This window comes from Xiphophorus hellerii, chromosome 23, assembly GCF_003331165.1.
Source record: "Xiphophorus hellerii strain 12219 chromosome 23, Xiphophorus_hellerii-4.1, whole genome shotgun sequence".
Lineage (NCBI taxonomy): Eukaryota > Metazoa > Chordata > Actinopteri > Cyprinodontiformes > Poeciliidae > Xiphophorus > Xiphophorus hellerii.
Genome location: NC_045694.1, coordinates 11,842,861 through 11,860,892, shown reverse-complemented (window position 1 = coordinate 11,860,892; position 18,032 = coordinate 11,842,861). Strand labels below are relative to the sequence as shown.

Below are 18,032 nucleotides of genomic sequence, written 5' to 3'. Positions count from 1 at the left end.
CCAAAAAACAAACACAGTCAACCATTTCCAACTCTTTCCCATATAAATACAACTTTTTAATCAACCCCAATTTTTTATTTGTAAAAAACATTACTTTTGAACATTACATTAATTTTGTCTTCTCAATTTAAAATTTAAAACCCCACTCTACCCCCTACTTACCCACTTTACTTCCTGGAGTTTTAAAATAAAACTAAGGCAGGAGTTTCAGTTCTACATTTCTCCCCCTTTAAAAAAACATGTGATTCGCCAAAACTAAAAGATAATTCTTTAAAAATATCATTAATCATAACTGAAAATAATGTTGAGCTTACCACACTTCCTTGAGGAGTTCCATTTTCTATTTTAAATGATTGTGAAATATGAGATCCTATTTTAACTTGAATAGTTAAAATAGGATCACATAGGATCACACAAATAGGATCACATAAAAAAAATCCTATAACCAATAAACATATTACCTTCTATACCTATCTGATGTAATTTAATCATTAACCCATCTCTCCATAACATATCTTGTTTTTTCTACATCAAAAAACACAGTAACAACAGTTTCCTTATTAATCTGAGTTTTCCTAACATCATCATCTTAACATAAAATAGGATCTATTGCTCCTCTCCCTCTACAAAAGTCACTCTGATAAGGAGCAATTATATTTCTTGATTCCATGACTCGAATTGTCAGTAGGCTGACAGGAAACGGGGAAGGAGAGGGAGGAAGACATGCGGTAAACGTCGTCGGGTCCGGGAGTCAAACCCACGACAGCTGCGTCGCCTCTGAATGTGGGTCGCGCTAACCCCTCTGCCACCACTGCACACCCCTATTTTATTTTTTGTTAATACCACTACTTCTAGGAATAAATATTTTGGCTGTATTAATACATTTACAAATTTCTGAATTTAATTCATTTATCGGTTTACTTGTGTCTACATTTTTCATATTAACCTCACTCATCACTTTAAAACGATCCCAGTTTGCTTTCCCAAATTTCCACCTCCTCTCAATTTCTACCTGGTCTTCTTCTGTATTGATTCCTATCCTGGCAAAAATTGAATAAAGATCACTCCCCATTGTGTTTTCTTTAAACACTCTACAGCTGCAACTATCAGCAAAAGATTGAGAAACCAAGGTCAGATCAATAGCCGATTCCTTACCTCTTACCAAGTCTACCCGAGTGCCTACCCTATTATTTAATATTACCAATTCTTTTTCTTCAATTATCTCTTCTAAAATTCCTCCATCATAATCATCTTGATCTCCCCAAAAAGTGCATTGAAGTTCCCACACCAAACTATTGTCCCTCTCCAGTGCTCTAGGATTGTTTCAAGTTTTAACTTTTCTAATTGTTTGCAAGGATTGTAATAATTTATTATTTTAATATTCCCAAATTTCTACAGAAATAAGTTCTAAATTTGATATTATTTGGAGCTGAATAAATTTTATGTTTTCCTTTTAAAAATATGGCACAGGGTGTGCTGTGGAGGCCTAGGGGATAGCGCGACCCACGTTTGGAGGCCTTGAGTCCTCGACGCGGCCGTCGTGGGTTCGACTCCCGGACCCAGCAACATTTACCGCATGTCTTCCCCCCTTTCCTTCCCCCTTTCCTGTCAACCTACTTTCATAAGGGACACTAGAGCCCACAAAAAGACCCCCTGGAGGGGTAACAAAAAAAATGAGCCACAGCCTCCTCCATTCCCATTTATCCTATGATTAAGCAAGACTGAGTAAACACGAACACTAAACTGCAATGATGGCTTAAGCCATGTTTCTTGAATGCATATTGTATCTAGTTTTGTACTTAGATTATTAATGAAACCTTTAAATTCCTGACCATTTGCTATTAGACTGCAAGCATTCCATTGTAATATTTATTAGAATTATGTGACGATTTGAGAAGCCTCAGCTTCAGATGATCCTTCCCCATGTCTAAGTTCATCATGGATTTTGTCCCAAGATAAATATTTGACATTAAAAAACTTTGTAGCTGCCTTTACTATGATTTTTATTTTTTCAGTTTGAGTTCTTGCTTGTTCTGAGCAATTTATGATATGCATAAAAGGATATGCAAGAAAATGAATCAATTTTTCCAGTGTAATATTACACTGATTATTGTTTGCCACTCTTTTCTTTTCAGAATTTGTTTTTGGATTGTTATCATTATTTTTTACTTCTCTCCCTGCTTCAGCATAAGTAACTGTCTTATCAGTTTTAATTTTTTGAATTTCAGCTGCCTCTTTTCTTACCGTGCACCCTGCATATGCTGCAGTGTGACTTCCTCCACAGTTACATTTAACAGGATTATTTCCACACTCACCATAAGGATGTTCACCTCCACCCCTACCACCTCTCTGTTTCCCTTTACAAACGTTCGCAATATGTCCATACCTTTGACATTTATAACATCTGAAAGGTGGTGGAATATAAGCCCTTACATTAAAGTTCATGTAACCAATCATCACCTTATCAGGCAGAACTCTATCTTTGAAATCCAGTAGGACAGATGTGCTGTCCATTTTTTCCCTTCTTTTATTATTTTCTTTAGCTCCTCCACATTTTCTCCTACAGGAATCCCTGATATTACTCCTTTTACTTCTCTTTCTTCCCCAACTACCTTTCTTTCCAGCACTTCCTTTTTACACACCATTTGTAATTTTAGGGCCTTATTCTTTTGCTCAGCATTTTTACAAATGATAAGTAGGCTTTCATCCCTTAAGACTTTAGCTAGTTCTACATCTCCAATAATTTTCTTTAATCCATTTGACAGACTGATAGGACTGATAGGACTTACTCCAATCATATCCTGTCTAGCCTTACATTTTAATACAACTTTAAAATCTTTCATCATTATTTTCTTTTTTATTTCGACTCTTTCTTTCTCATCCCCTGTCTGTGTTTCTAACTTTAACTGTGTGTCTTTAAATGTTAGGGGTTTGAGAAGTAGTGTTAAAAGAAAATCAATATTTCTGTTTTGCAAAAATGCAAAAGCTAACTGCATATTTTTACAAGAAACACACTCTGAAGCAGATGAGAATTTCTGGTCTAATCAATGGGGGGCAGAAATATGTCTCATAGTATTAATAAATCTGCTGGTATTGTTTACTATTTTAAAATTTTCAGAATAAGCTAGAAACTCATAAAATAACCTATGCCACTGGAGTATGTGTGTACTCAAAGTGGAAGCTAGTTTTCTGATTCTCTGTAATGTTTATGGTTACAGTGTTGCTCAGAATAAATCCTTATTGTCTGAAATAATTATCTCAGAAATATTCCACGAACAATTTCATATTAGGAGGAAATTTCAATATGGTGTATAATGAATGGCTTGATCACCCTCTAACTGTGATGGCATAGTTACTTTGAAAAAGTAACTTTAATTGGATTACTGATTACTCCTTGAAAAAGTAACTTAGTTAGATTACTGATTACTTGACTTGGAAAGTAATAAGTTACATTAAAATTAACTTCTTTACTTTCATATGGAGTGAAAATAGTCTCAAAATATCTGTGCGTGTGTAAATGTATCTGTGCGTGTGTAAAAATACTGGATTTGTAACTTTTGTGAGCATCTTTGTGTGTAACTTTGGATAGTTGTATCTGTGAAACATGATTTGTAAACCTTAAAAATAAAATAAACCTTCTCCTACGCCTACAAATTTTGAAATAGTACACACAAGTCACCTGGTAAACACACACACAAAACTGGTTATGAGTACACGAGTATTTTTGAGACTCATTTCACGCTTCGGGAGCTCCCAGATTTGTGTGTAGCTGGGTCATCTGAGTTTTGCTCTGAGTCTAGTGTTTTTATCCTCCAAAACGTTTCTCACTGTGCTTGAGCCGAAGTGGCAAATACGTTAGTTCGGTGGAAAACGATATATCTCAGCACTTCCTTAAAATATCCCAAAATTATTTATATACATATTGTGCATTTTTGAACGGTACAAGAGACTAAGTGGTCTGAAAAACGACCACTGGGTGGCGGAATGGTGGTAAACCAGGACAAACCTGCTGTTCCTGTTTGTCTTCATTTCAAGTTGATTAACATAGATGGCAAAATGTATTCAGATGGTTTAGATTTTCACAAGCAGTAAATTTCTTTCTCAATTGATATTTTGACACAATTAACAGCTAATAATCACATACTTAAGAAAATAAACATTTTATGGATTTATTTAAGCACCACTGCAAAAATAGCCTCCACAGCAAAACATTTAATGCATAAACATTTGATCAACATAAAAAGAAAAAATTCTACATAAATTGTGATGTTTCAAGTAATTTTCAGGTTCAGCAACGTTCTGAAAGTCAGGTTTGTCAGTGCATCAGCTGTTCAGAAAAATCAACATATTTTTTTTCTAACACTAATTATATATTTGTACTTTTTCTGCATCTTCAGACAATCTGCAGCAGCTGAGATTCTGGGAGGTTCAACACCAAAACCTCAAGCTTCAAACTGAGCCATCAACTGGACCAAGACACCTTTCAAACAACTACAGTAGTTAACGTGCTCTGTTGGTAGACATTATGGTTTATCCTTAATCTGTAGAGACTGACCTTGGTCGCCTTTGAATACACAGCTTTATGGTGTTTTCATTTGTTAATTGACTATAGTAAATATTTGAACATCCAGGTAAGTTTTAAGACATTTCATTGTTAACTTTAGGTAGCTGTGAAGCCACCCATGTTAATCTGAACCTATTTTGCTAAAGATTCAACAGATTTGTTGCTATCTTAAATATTTAAGCTGTCCTTTGTGTGCAGTGAGGTGACATTAAAGTTAATTCAGGAAACACTTTTCTCATCTTCTTCTTTCTACATTATAAATCGAATGATGCCTCTATTAAAATCATATATTTGTGTCATCAAACTTTTTTTTCTGTCATACAGCAGTGGTAAAACTATGGCTAAATGTTTATAATTTACTTTCAACAAATGGAAACCAAAAAGATTTTAAAGTAAAGACACTATGAATACTCCACGTATACCTCAACACAGGTAAAGTTTCCACTGTATGCAAGTAAATGTGATTACAATTGAGTGAAAATTGTACAGCAGAGCTTTAACTCCAGTTCAGAAGGGTTGATGTCCTCCAACCTTTAGATGTCTCTTCTTTAACGCACCTGAGTCAAATCATGAGGTCAGAGGTCATTAGCACAACTCTGGAGAACTTGACTGTCCTAAGCAGTCATTTAATTCAGGTGTGTTGGACCAGGACGTATCTAAATGTTGCAGGACACCAGACATCGATGCCTGGATCTGAGGATCCCCGTTAGAGGATCAATGTGTTCCTGCAGCAGCTCCATCGGATCAGAGGTTTGAGATCTGAAAGGACCTGATCCTCCAGAAAGTAAAATTACGTGAGACCCGATCCATCAGTCAGCCGTTTTGTCCTGTGTAGAGATAAATACAAAATGTTATTTATACACATAGAAATTTAATAAATTAGAATCGAAAGGCAATTTATTTTACTTAATTATATTCACTTGGTGAATAAAGTAAAAGGCAAATCAGAATATCTCACAAACTATAAAAGCAAATATCAGTCAGCAACATGACTTAGAAATTTGATTGGAACCTGTTGGGCAAAACAGATACTGTAAGAACCACCCAGAGATAATTTTCATGGATTACAGACTCACACTGTGCTGAGTGTGAGACTAAAAATACACGGACTTAGCTGCGAACAGCAAAAGTTAGCACAGCTCACATAAACATTAGCTCCCGCTAACAGAAACATATGAGGAGGGCTGAGGAGGGAGTATCAAAATACCAGACATATAAAACGTAATGTGAAATTATTTATAATTACTCCATGTCTCATTATAATCGGACAGCAAAATCTGCAGGTTTAGCTTCTACTTACTTCAGAGGGAAGACCACAGGGACGCTCCGTCTTGCTTCTTGGTAGAGGTCTTGTGCGCAATTCTGTTCCCCTGTGAAAATCTGTTCCCCCTGTGTCGGGAGCGCGCATTACAGCCGGAGAGGCGGATCTGACCATTTTCACGGCGCTTGTGATCGATTTCTCTGTAAAAACAACTCAGTTAATCATGTCAAGCTTGTAACATTTAGTTTAATCGGCAGCTATTGTTTACAAAATTGTAAAAATAATTAAATAAACGAGGTCTTTTTACGCTGTTTTGTGTTATTTTAAACGCCAAGAGAATCGGTCTTTTTCCAACTTTTGTCACTTACGCCTGACAGAAATAAAAGTCAGTCACCAAAACACAGTTTTCCAACACGTAATGTGTATTTATAATTTTTCATTGCTGATATAAGAGGATGGCTGAAAGCATGGCACAAAAATTAAGACTTCCTGAAAAGATGAGAGCGTGGACTTTCTGGTAAATCCCGTTCTAATGTAAAATATGACAGATTACTGTATTAAGGAAATTTCTAGTATACTACAGGCTATCACACATAACAATTTTTGAGAATTTGGCAACAGTTGCCCTTTATTCCCAAACGTTATGGGGGGAGGAGAGTAGAGAATGGATATTTCAGCTGCCTGAAATAGTCTGTTCCCCCTCCATAACATGGGAACAAATTAATTCAGCAACAAGTGTTTAACTGTGTTTATTCCTTTCATCATCAACAATAAATCAAGTAAGTTTGAAAACATTTGCTCTGTATATGCCAGAGTTATAGGGGGAGGAGGAGAGAAAATGGATATTTCAGCTGCCTGAAATAAACCATTCCCCCTCCATAACATGGGAACAAATTAATTTACCAACAAGTCTTTAACTCTGTTTATTCCTCTTATCATCAACAATAAATCCTGTGAATTTGGTAACATTTGATCATTATTTGCCAAAGTTATAAGGGGGAACCATATATTTGAGTAACCTAAAATAATCCGTTCCCCCTCCATAAAATGGGAACAAATTAATTTACCAACAAGTCTTTAACTGTGTTCATCAACAATAAATCCTGTAAATTTGGTAGCATTTGCTCTTTATTTGACAAAGTTATGAAGGGGGAACCATTCTGGGAATCAACAATCATCACCACCACTGGACTTTAGTGGTAATAAATGTTTTTAAACTCTAAAAACAATCTATATCATACTTATCGCATAGACAAAAACCACATGAAAACTGTCGAATGCACACTTTCTAGGTGATCTACCCACAAGAGAAAAAGTCTTTGTTCTTGAATCCACTGGGGGAATCAAAACAAGACATCCAGAAATGTTTGCAAATCACAAGGTATGGTTAAAAATTTAAGTTTAACTCAAGTATGAAAATCAAATAAAGTTGTTCTTATTAATATATCTATATTTACAGGGCATTTATGAGGAAGAAGGGGTGCAATCTCTCACGTTGGACACAGTCAAGCATCCAAAACAACAAGATAGTACATCATGTGGTGTATTTTCACTGAAGGTTTCAAACATATTGTCACACAGTGTATGACTTTAGGATTTTTGATATATATTTTGAGACATGTACAGTGAATTACTTTCTTTGTTACTTAAATTTAAAGCCATTAAATGAAGCTGTTCATTTCAGTTTGCAGAAAAAATCCTATCAAAAGAGGTTGTGGATTTTCCTGTTTCCAGAGAGGCGGTCGACAGTATGAGGTTGGAAATTGCTGTGAGACTTATCCTTAACAGTGGTGAGGATAACATTAATATTCTTATTTTGAGTGTTTATGTTATCATGATTACTATTATTTGTATGTTTGGCTAAAACATCTGTACTTAGCCAAACTCCGTGTCACTTTCCATCTCTCCACAGAAGTGACACAAGTCTTTTAGGTCCTCTGTTAATAACAAAAGTATAAAAACACACACACACACACACACGATTATACATGTACAATCTTGACCGTATATATGTGGGTGTGTATGAAACTGTTACACTGTTACAACGCGAAGCTCGACGTAATTGACAGCAAATATATTGATATTAACAAAGACACAGCAGGACGGATCATGAATCTGACTAAAACTAACTGGATGACAGACAAATTCTGGGATTTATGTCTGCTTATTTCTGAACTCAAAAACTGCAACCCGCCACTTATTAAATCTGCAAGCGACTTAAAAAAAAAAAAAAAGCCCAAAGCTGCTTATAATAATCGGACTTAGTGACCGAAACTCAAAATAGTTCCTGTTTTTTCCAGCAACAAAATGCTCACCTCCATTGTTTATGTTTCTGTCGCTGCTGATAACTGCCGCATAAAAATGGTGGTCACTCCCCAAGACTCATAGTGAAAATAAAATAAAATAACAAAAGAAAATAGTAACGCACAGTAACGCAAAGTGATTTCGATGAGTAACTGTAGTCTGACTACTGGATTTGAAATAGCAACGCGTTAGATTACTCGTTACTGAAAAATGTGGTCAGACGTCACTTTTAGTCAGTTATGTCAGTGACTAAATCACATCACGTCAGTGATGTCAGTAACGCTTTGCACATCACTACTAACAAATAGCAGTACAGCTAGTTTGACTAAATTAAACACCCATGAAAATCAAAAATATTTAACTCTAAATACAAATATTTGCTTAAATACAAAATCTTATCTAAACAAAGAAAATACAAATTCCCCCTGCCAGCAGAAACTAATGGTGCAGTCCAATCAGCATTTAAGCCTGCTGAGCCCTGGTCCCATCTTTTGTCTGGCAACTCCATGACACGTAAGTACCGGTGGGAAAACAAACAAGCAAGCAAACAAATGAACTTTAAGTTGATACAAATACATATGTTAACTAAATGTGCACGCTAACAAAGAGAACAAGTGTATCCAAACCAACTAATAAATGTTTTATTGAAACTAAAGTATTGTTGTGTTTGTATGAAGAGATAAATTGTGCATACAAAGAGTTACAGAATTAAGAGTGAGGCCATGGGTTTGGCAATATCCAGGACAGGAGTGGTAATAATGACCATTATTTTTTAAAGAAAATACAAATCATTAGATTAGATATTTGATGATAACCGATAAATGTGCACATTATGTATTTCTTAAAGGTACATCAGTCATTGGAGTAATAACATGTAACTTTGCTGTGTTTCTCTTCTTTCTGCAGTACACGAGAAGAATCAAGGAACAATAAATATGCCCCATGTCCACATAAAGATATTGAAACAACTCAATGAGTCTTGAGATTAGGGACAAAATGGGTTTAAATTTAAAAAAAGAAGTAATTATTCCTCAAGCTTATGTATTCAAATATGACAAATAATGTTTTGGAAATGTAAAAATGCTAAGGTACAGACTCCCAGTTGCAACATTATTTTGAAAATTACATTTTTAATGGACTTGACCCATTTTTAATGGAACTTTGTCAACACCATCTGACAGAAATGAATGTAAAATTATTTTAATGACCTTATTAGTGATCTTTTTACTCAGTTTTACAGACAAATGCTTCTCAAGAAACAAAATAAATATTTAAAACAAAAAACAAGTCCATCTGACGGAGTTGAAGCAGAACTGAAGGTGGTGACAAACTAGTGAGTAAAAAGAAATACTTGATGCATGTGAAGTAATGCCATTTATGTAAAATACATTAAAATGAATTAACTGCACACTTAGGTGAGATTTGTCAACACTTTCACTGAAAGAGTCACACTGTCAGTTAAAAACTCTAATGGTGTTAACAAAATGCCAAACTACCTCAATTTATACGATGTTATTCTGAAGGAGGCCATATTGTAGCTCATCAGGTCCATGAAATCTTTACAGTATACCAAAACTAAGCATTTATTTCACAAAGTCTCATCCAAAATTTTGTACATTGTCAGTTATGGTGTTGACACAATATGGTTTTGACGAGCAACTTAGGAGCAAAACGGAAGAAATAACTAAAGAATAACGTAAGCCTTCCAGAGTTGCTTAGTCCTCTTAGCAAAGGAAGAAAAGGGAAGATGCCATGGGATCCTCAGAATTTCTGATGTCCCCCAATAATGCCTGATTCTTTTACATTCTTTTTATGTCTGACGGTGTTGACAAAAACTTGGGACAAATTTCAATTGAGTTGGAAAATATATATAAAAAAATTAATTGATTTTTAATTGAATTTATTGATGCTTTTATAATTATTTCTTTGAATACTTATACTTAATTGTCATAATATATTATCTTAGTATTCCTTTAATTGTTTTAAACTATTATAATGTATTGTGTTCTACTCCAGGACAAGGGATTTTACAGACACCCTCTGCCTACTACAATGTTTAAAATAAAAAATACTCAGCAAACACCAGGAAAACAGTTCATGTTTTCCTGGTGTGCTGACATGGCCCAGGATAGTTTAGTCAGTTATTTGAAAAAATATATATATTTTGTGTATATTCCATTCAAATTTTGTGCTTTATCTGTTTTGTTCCTCTTCTCAAGAATCACTGAACTAATTTTTGTGAAATTTGTTATGGTTACTGACCTCTAGGGGCTCTCTTCATGAGAGAGTTCTCTCTCTTTGTGTTTCAGTTCTACCTGGCTGCCACAATGTGTTAGCTCGTCAGCCACTCCATAAACAGCTCCATGCCAGCAATGTCAGGTCTTTTTTTCCCCTGGTCCTTGATCTGCAGTGATCTTGTCTGTCTGCTGACTTGTTTGTTGGAACTTAAGTGATCTTGCTGTGAGCAATATTGTGAAGAATTGTCTAACTAAAATAGTGTTTCTATTCACAGTGGAAGCTAGTAGTGATGGGCAAATGAAACCTCATGAAGCAATGGTTCGCTGCCAATTTTGTTGTAAACTGTTTTTCTCCTGTTTTGTGGTTTGTGATTTGACATATTCAAGCCACTGCCCTACATGTATGTATATATCTTTGATTTTTGTCTCTGGAGTGGGCCAAATCCCTCCACTAGGCTTCCCCCAGAGGCCTCAGATCGAATTTCTTCATTGCCAGCATTGCCACAGGTGCCATTCTGAGGCCAACACTTGCAGTGTTTTGAGACTTCCAATTCATGACAAATTTGAAGAGTTTCATCAATATATGGAATAAGGAATTATTCAGTCACCAACTATTTTTTTGTTTTGTTATTAGTTTTAGTAAGTTCAATGTGTTAGGGTTGCACCGTTTTACTGGTGCCAATTTCCTTAATTTTGGGAGATTGGCCGATCTTATCCCCAATCTAGATAAATGGGTTTTACTGATAGACTTATACATTAGTTGGCAATTTGGCTCCAAGAAGCTAAAATTTTGTTTTGTGCTCATTTTCTTTTTATTCACTTCCAGTCTGTAATACAGACTCCTGTAAAAGATCTTACCTGCCAACACTCACTATCAACAAAAACTCTGAATAATTTTAATTAATGAGTTACAACTATTTTCACTTTGGCATCAATAAAGCATTTTTGTATGTAATTTTTATTGACTAGTCAAAACTAAAAACTAGATATCTTGAAATTGACTAGGCATAATTTAATTATACATATCTGAAATATGTATTTCAGATAGTCCGTACTTCACTGTAAATATCTTGAATTGAAGGCTCCACACAACTCAGTGGTAAATCTGATGTTATAGTAGTCCTAATGTAATTAGAGATAGCCTATCTCAAATAGGTATTTTGTCCAGTCAAAATATAATGAAATATCTTAATTTACTAATACGTCTAGTCATAAACCATTTTCCGATATCTGGAATGTAATTGCGGTGAAAGCGATTTTATGTTAAAACTGCCTGCCAAAATAGCTAGACAAGTACTCACAATAGGGCGGCAACGTTGACGTACTGTTATGATATCCTCATACTTCTGGTCTCCACTTGTAGTCGCTGGTTGGCTAAGAAACAACCAATGAGAGACTGACAGGACTGAAGCGTTGGAGTGTGGGCAGGCGCCTAGCTGATAGGAGTGTATAAAGTGTAGTAGAATGTTTGGGAAACTTTACAGTACGCTATTTTTTATTCTCTTTTTCTGCCATGAGCCCAGTGATGCTCAAAGGAAGAAAGAGGTAAGAAGTCATTAATAACGTACAGAAAAGAAAGTTCCAAAATGTTGAGTCATGCTTATGCTTGCCAACTTTTAAAAGACCAACGCCGTTTGTCTTTTTCTTGTTTTGACACCTAGCTAACGCGTTTCAACATGTGAGTTTAGTTATTTCTCATTTAAACAAACCGCAGTTGTGGTTGTTAACTTCTGGGTTGGACTGTGTGAGAACTGGAACCGCGGTTCCAAGATAATTCTTTACACTGACTGAGCCGATGAAAGGAGGGTTAATGCTTTTATTACAAAGTAGTTAGCTTATGTTTGTGTGTGTGTGACACGTGCAGACTTTGCTATCAGAGAAGGTGACTCAGATGATGGACTGGACCTCGAAGCGTTCAGTCATCAGAATGAATGGAGAGAAATTCCGTCGCTTTGTCAAGGCTCCTCCAAGAAACTACTCCGTGTTCATCATGTTCACAGCGCTACAGCCGCAGAGGCAATGTGGCGTTTGCAAGTAAGGTTATTATTTCTGTAGAATTTTTACCACCTTCTACTCCAATAGCTATCTCCATCTGTCATAGTTTAATTGTTTTTTATCTCTTTGTTCCCAGTCGGGAATTAAATAAGCTTATACTGCTTACCGGTTTATATCACCAGAAATGGAGAGAAATTACATGCTTTTTTGAAGGAGAAAAGTATTAAATAGTTGACAGAAAGATTTTCAAAGTCTTAAAGCTATTCAATTTCCTTAAATAAAAATAACTGCAGTTTTTCCCCCATCTTTTATGGGTTAAATCAAAATATAGCCTTTAACCAACATTCAGTCTGAAATGAGAGGAGTGATTGGGCTGAGTAAGGTGGGGTTAAAATATTTTTAGTAAGTTTACGTAGTCAAAATTGGACTACGTAAACTTGCTTATTTCTATTTTGTGCACATCTAGCTCATGATACCACAGCTAGAATTGAACAGGTAGACAACGTCCCATAAACGTTGCCACGTTCAGTGAACATTTGCTGATAATGTTTACCAAACACCAAAATTATGTTTTTGTAGACAATGTTCACTGAACTACTCATACTAATGATATTATTGGCAAAAGTAATGATAAAAAGAAAATCATACTTTGTTCTACTATACATGCAAGTACAAAAGAGACCTTAGTAAGAATTTTATTAGAATAAAATAAGAGCATCAATTTTAATGCAGTGGGTTTTGCAATAAGACATAAACAATAAAACAACTGAAGGAAAACATCAGCATTTTAAAACACCCATTATGTAGAAAAATATCTTATAATACCCACTGTGGGAGTCAAAAAGCCTTTTTAAACAGACATTTGAAACACCAGAACTGTTTCAAATGTTCCCAACTTGTCCTTGTGTTCACTGATTGGCCCTGTAGAAAATCTACTGGAAAGAGTCCAAACAAAAGGGAGAATGCCCAGACTGTGCTGTAAAAATGAGATTTTATTTGAGTGGAATTGCACAGAAATGGTCAGGTTAAGCAATGGTGCTACTCAGGGGCAGAACTTCAGGGGGGCCGGCCTAGAGGGGGCAGGGATGGGAGGCACAATATGACTTCAGGGATCCAAGCCTTTATCACGTCTGATGAGAGCTGGAGAAGGTGGGCCCTCTCCTGTTGAGTATTGTGGGTAGGATTATATAGAATGGTGCCCCAGTAGATTATATAATAGGCTGCCCCAGTCATTGTTGACTCATGGTTGCTAAAAACTTTACCAGACCAACTGTTTTTAGTGACATAGTGGGTGCGCTACTGCACTCAAAAAATAACTGTTTGGATTAACATAAAAAATCAGGGAAAGGATTTTCATCCGATAACTTTGCTTTATTTCAGCACTGTGCAATTCTGTTACTCCAATTAAAAGCAAATGTGTTGGCTCATCTTAATTTATTAAGGTTATTCCAATTTAAAGCAAATGTGTTGGCTCAACTTAACTTTTAAGGTTGATTCAACTCATTTACTATAGTTGGACCCAATGTAATTTAATAGAGCCAGCCCAACTAATTTGCAATGTTTTGGACCAAATAATTGACTTTACTTGATTATGATGAATGCAAATTTAGTTGAAACCAACTTATTTTACAGTGGTACCTTCACACTACTTAATTAAGTTGATCCAACTCATTAAAATTAAGTTAGTTCAACAAACATGCTTCATGCTGAAAGAAAGCTATTTAATCTTGTGGAAATCCTTTCCAGGATTGAATTACGTTAATTCATAGATGTTTTTTTTAAGTGGTATTACATGAAGTGTTTTAAGACAGCACTGAGAGAAAGGGTAGAAAGAACACTCAACAATTAGAAAAGGTAAAACAGAACTGTATTTTCAAAATTGTTATCCATTTTTGCAGGCACTTTACTACAAAAGGTATTAATTCTTGCCATATGACAACCCATTTGAACATGCATTTAAGCTAGTTTAAACAAAGCCTTTAAAGTCAGTGTTAAATTAGTAACAAACAACTTCAAAATAGTTCACCCTACCACACACTGTAAAAAAAGTCACTGTAGAATTTACAGTAACTTACTGGCAGCAGTGTTGCCAGCCAGTTACTGTAATTTTTACGGTAAAGAAATTACAGTAACTTTACAGTAGCCTTACTATAATTCTATTACAGTTTGACTGTGATTTTATTACAATTTTATTACTATATTACTGTAATTTAATTAGTGTTACTGTAATTTCTTTAAAATAGCACAGTAATTATAGAACATGGTTACTGTGATTTCATCACATTTTTATCATCATAAAATTACAGTAGTCCTGTAGTAGAATTACAAAGTCATTTTACAGTAGTTCATGAAACTGCATACTTTGATAGCTCTTAAAAGTTTAAATGTGAACTTGCAACTTAATTTACCAAACTCTCAAAAAATGTTTTATTTTTCTAATTAAAAAAATATACATGTATATTTTAAAATCACTTGATTTTATTGTCAATTTAAATCTGACAAACTGAAGCAAAACAAAATATAGTATTTTGCAACAGCAATTTTTGCTTGTTACACATAAGTCAAACTATTGCAACCAAAGTGAAAAATACTCGGATCTAAAAACATAACTGATACATTTACAATCATGGTAATATGACATTGAATAGAATTAATCAAATAATTAATTAAATAATCTTTACTAAAACAAAAGTACCCAAATGTCATTTATGTGCATTTATGTCAGTTAAAGACAGACAGGATGAAAAGGAAAGATTTAGTGGCCAGACACTCTCTCTGATCTTCCTTCATTGTGGCTGTCCTCCTGTCTGTCTATTAGAAATGGATGGGACAGATACAGAGAGACAGGCAGAAAAAAAGACAGACAGGGAGAGAGATGGAGTAAGAGAAGTGATGGTCTGTAATGTGTAATTTTACCATTTTAAAAGTTCCACTAATAGTCCATGAAGGAGGAGAATGGAGTCACACGGGTTCACTGTTGTCCTAGTGTTTTGCATAAGTTGTCCTGTTGGTTTTGATGTCATTTTTCTGTTTGCAGCTTTTGTTCTTCTTTCTGGGTTAAGGCCTATGAATCGCCTAGAAACAGATTATTATTATATCATATTGATTCTTTTTACTTGTCCAACCAAAAATTTGCCTGCTCCTTTTTCCCCAACAATATTGAATTGTGACATACACTACTTTAATTTGAACGTAACTTTTTTTTTTCTTTTTTCAGACAAGCTGATGAGGAGTTCCATGTGCTAGCTAACTCCTGGCACTATTCCTCTGCCTTTACTAACAGAATCTTCTTTGCATCAGTGGATTTTGATGAAGGATCTGATGTCTTTCAGATGGTGAGATAATAATTCATAAACTGGAGTTGTTTACTTGATGTATTTGTAATATTTTTCCCATATGATTGTGAAATGCCTTACCAAGCAGCAGACACTACTAAACAAAGAAGACTTAATACAATAAATATTTGAATTTTGTACCCCAAGTATATTACATACAAATACTTGTCAATTTAAGGTAATTTTTCTTTTAATTACTTTTACTTGTAAATGGGATTAGGGCTGGACCAAGATTTTATGTGAATGTAATTTAGGAGCCCCTTTTCCTGCTAAGAACATCACCACCATTAAAAGTGGTTCAATACAGATTTGTATGAGAGATTAAAGTATGTTCTAATTTGGCAAAGCTTTAAAGCAATCAGTGATAACTGGCTATTTGCTTAGATAGATTTATATACAAACACAACAACAAAACTCATAGCATCAGATTCTAGCTATCGTAAAACAGCAATCAAACTATGAAGAGTATTCTTTGCACTTTTACAAAGAAAACTTGTCTATTACTTTAAATCTTAAATTTAAAAGTTAAACAATTTAAAATCTTTTAATTTATCTTTGTGAAAAAACATTAAATCATATTTAATAGCATTGTCTTTCTCAGTAAACAAACATTTAAATTCTAGATCTATGATCTGTGTTAAAATTCAAGCATTTGGGAGCTGCTGATGGTCTTGAGGGCCCTAAGCAGCTGTTTAGTTCACTCTTGAGTGTGACCAGCATTACATAGTTTAAGACAAAGCCAGTAGCTGATTACTTTAGTAGGATTAACTGAAGAGCAAATCATTTTTTTTTTAATATTTTTGTGTTTGCTGTTTTAAAGACTTTGTAGTTGTGTGCTTAAGCATTGTCAGCAATGTTTTCCAATAACATGTAATTACAGTCATATTATTACAATTCCTGACAACTTTTAAACATATTTACATAGGCCTGTCGCGATAAACAATAAATCAATATCAATCACGATAAATGAAAATGATCAACCTCATTTTAATTTATCGGCTTTATTGTTTCTTCCTGCCTTTTTCTTATGCGTTGTTGCTCCCAGTCACACACGCTGCTGTAATCGAGCCAAGACAATCCAACATGTTGAATATACCTGATTTAGATCAGAGCGGTCTAGACGTTCTTCCGACTGGATCCGATTAGTCGTAACACACTACCCATGACTACAGGATGATCGGTTATGATAGTTTGATGCTCTAAGATTGTCATAAGGGGGAAAATTGGGGCAAAAACTTGTGTAGTGTGAACTGGGCTTAAGGGAGGAGGGAACTATTGGATCAGGTTGTCAGATATGTCCGTCTTCTCTATCTTAATCTAATGATTATTGAGGGGCAGTATAGTATACAGACTTCATAATCTGTACTCTTTTTGTTGAATGTAGTTTTTATTTCCACTTTGGTTTTATGTTGCATTTTGTTTTTATGCAAGTGCATTTTTTTGTTAATGGAGACCGAGAGTCCATTTTATTTTTGTTTTTGGTTATTTTGTTTATTTTGTTCACTAGTTCCAGTGTTAAATGTTCTTTTGAAAATAAAGTATCTATTTTTGGCAGGATATGGCTTGCATTATTATGTGATTACCATTTCATCAGTTTAAAATGGTCTTCAAACAATATTATCGCTTATCGCAATAATTTTTGAGACAATTAATCGCTCAGCAAAATTTGTTATCGTGACAGGGCTATATTTACAACAAAGTACGGTGGGTCTAGGGGGACTGCCTTAGACCCTCTACTATTGGGCTTAGCAAGTTTTCTGGGGGAACCCTGGATTCTGATTTTATACAGCGATAAATGTAAGTTAAACTTAAGTTGTGTATAAGCCCTCACATACACATGCCAATTGTTTCTGTTTTTCTGCAGCTTAATATGAACTCTGCTCCAACCTTCCTCCACTTCCCACCCAAAGGGAAACCTCGACGATCAGACACCTATGAGCTGCAGGTCAGAGGGTTTTCTGCCGACCAATTGGCTAGATGGGTGGCAGACAGGACAGATGTTCAAGTAAGCATTTGGGTTTAGTGATTGCAAACCCAAAGTGAAGTTACTGATTGTACTGCTTTTGTAATTGAAGAAATCTAAAGTACAGCCAAATATTGAACACAAGGGTAATATGATTTATAATGTAATTGAAGAAATAACTTGTCATGTTTTTCTGTCTTAGATCCGTGTCATTCGTCCACCCAACTATGCAGGGCCTCTCTTGTTGGGCTTTCTCCTGGCTGTGATTGGTGGACTGGCATATCTACGAAGGAATAATTTGGAATTTCTTTTTAACAAGAATGTTTGGGCCTTTTCTGCACTGGTAACAATCACACACCTATACATGTTAGAC

At 35.0% G+C, this 18,032-nt stretch overlaps 1 protein-coding gene and 2 long non-coding RNA genes across 4 annotated transcripts in view; 2 read left to right on the top strand and 1 right to left on the bottom strand.

Moving 5' to 3' along the window:
• Nucleotides 1–4,155: 4,155 nt before the first annotated feature.
• On the bottom strand, nt 4,156–5,985 carry LOC116714652 (uncharacterized). Its single transcript, XR_004338101.1, has 2 exons — nt 5,865–5,985; nt 4,156–5,391 (listed from the first exon to the last, which is right to left on the bottom strand). It is a non-coding gene; the product is annotated as an uncharacterized LOC116714652 (long non-coding RNA).
• A 952-nt stretch (nt 5,986–6,937) lies between these two features.
• Nucleotides 6,938–7,324, top strand: LOC116714791 (uncharacterized). The gene is made up of 3 exons (XR_004338129.1): nt 6,938–7,024; nt 7,118–7,206; nt 7,285–7,324. It is a non-coding gene; the product is annotated as an uncharacterized LOC116714791 (long non-coding RNA).
• Nucleotides 7,325–11,707: 4,383 nt separating this feature from the next.
• Nucleotides 11,708–18,032, top strand: part of LOC116714317 (magnesium transporter protein 1) — a 44,980-nt gene continuing 38,655 nt past the window's right edge. Inside the window, exons 1-5 of one of the 2 annotated variants that reach the window (XM_032554809.1) lie at nt 11,708–11,911; nt 12,231–12,400; nt 15,579–15,696; nt 17,561–17,641; nt 17,862–18,002. In XM_032554809.1, coding sequence (XP_032410700.1) covers nt 11,831–11,911; nt 12,231–12,400; nt 15,579–15,696; nt 17,561–17,641; nt 17,862–18,002 — 591 coding nt within the window. In that variant the 5' untranslated portion in view covers nt 11,708–11,830. Of the gene's footprint in view, nt 11,912–12,230; nt 12,401–15,578; nt 15,697–17,560; nt 17,702–17,861; nt 18,003–18,032 lie in introns of both variants that reach the window. The other variant, XM_032554808.1, reaches the window with a different exon arrangement.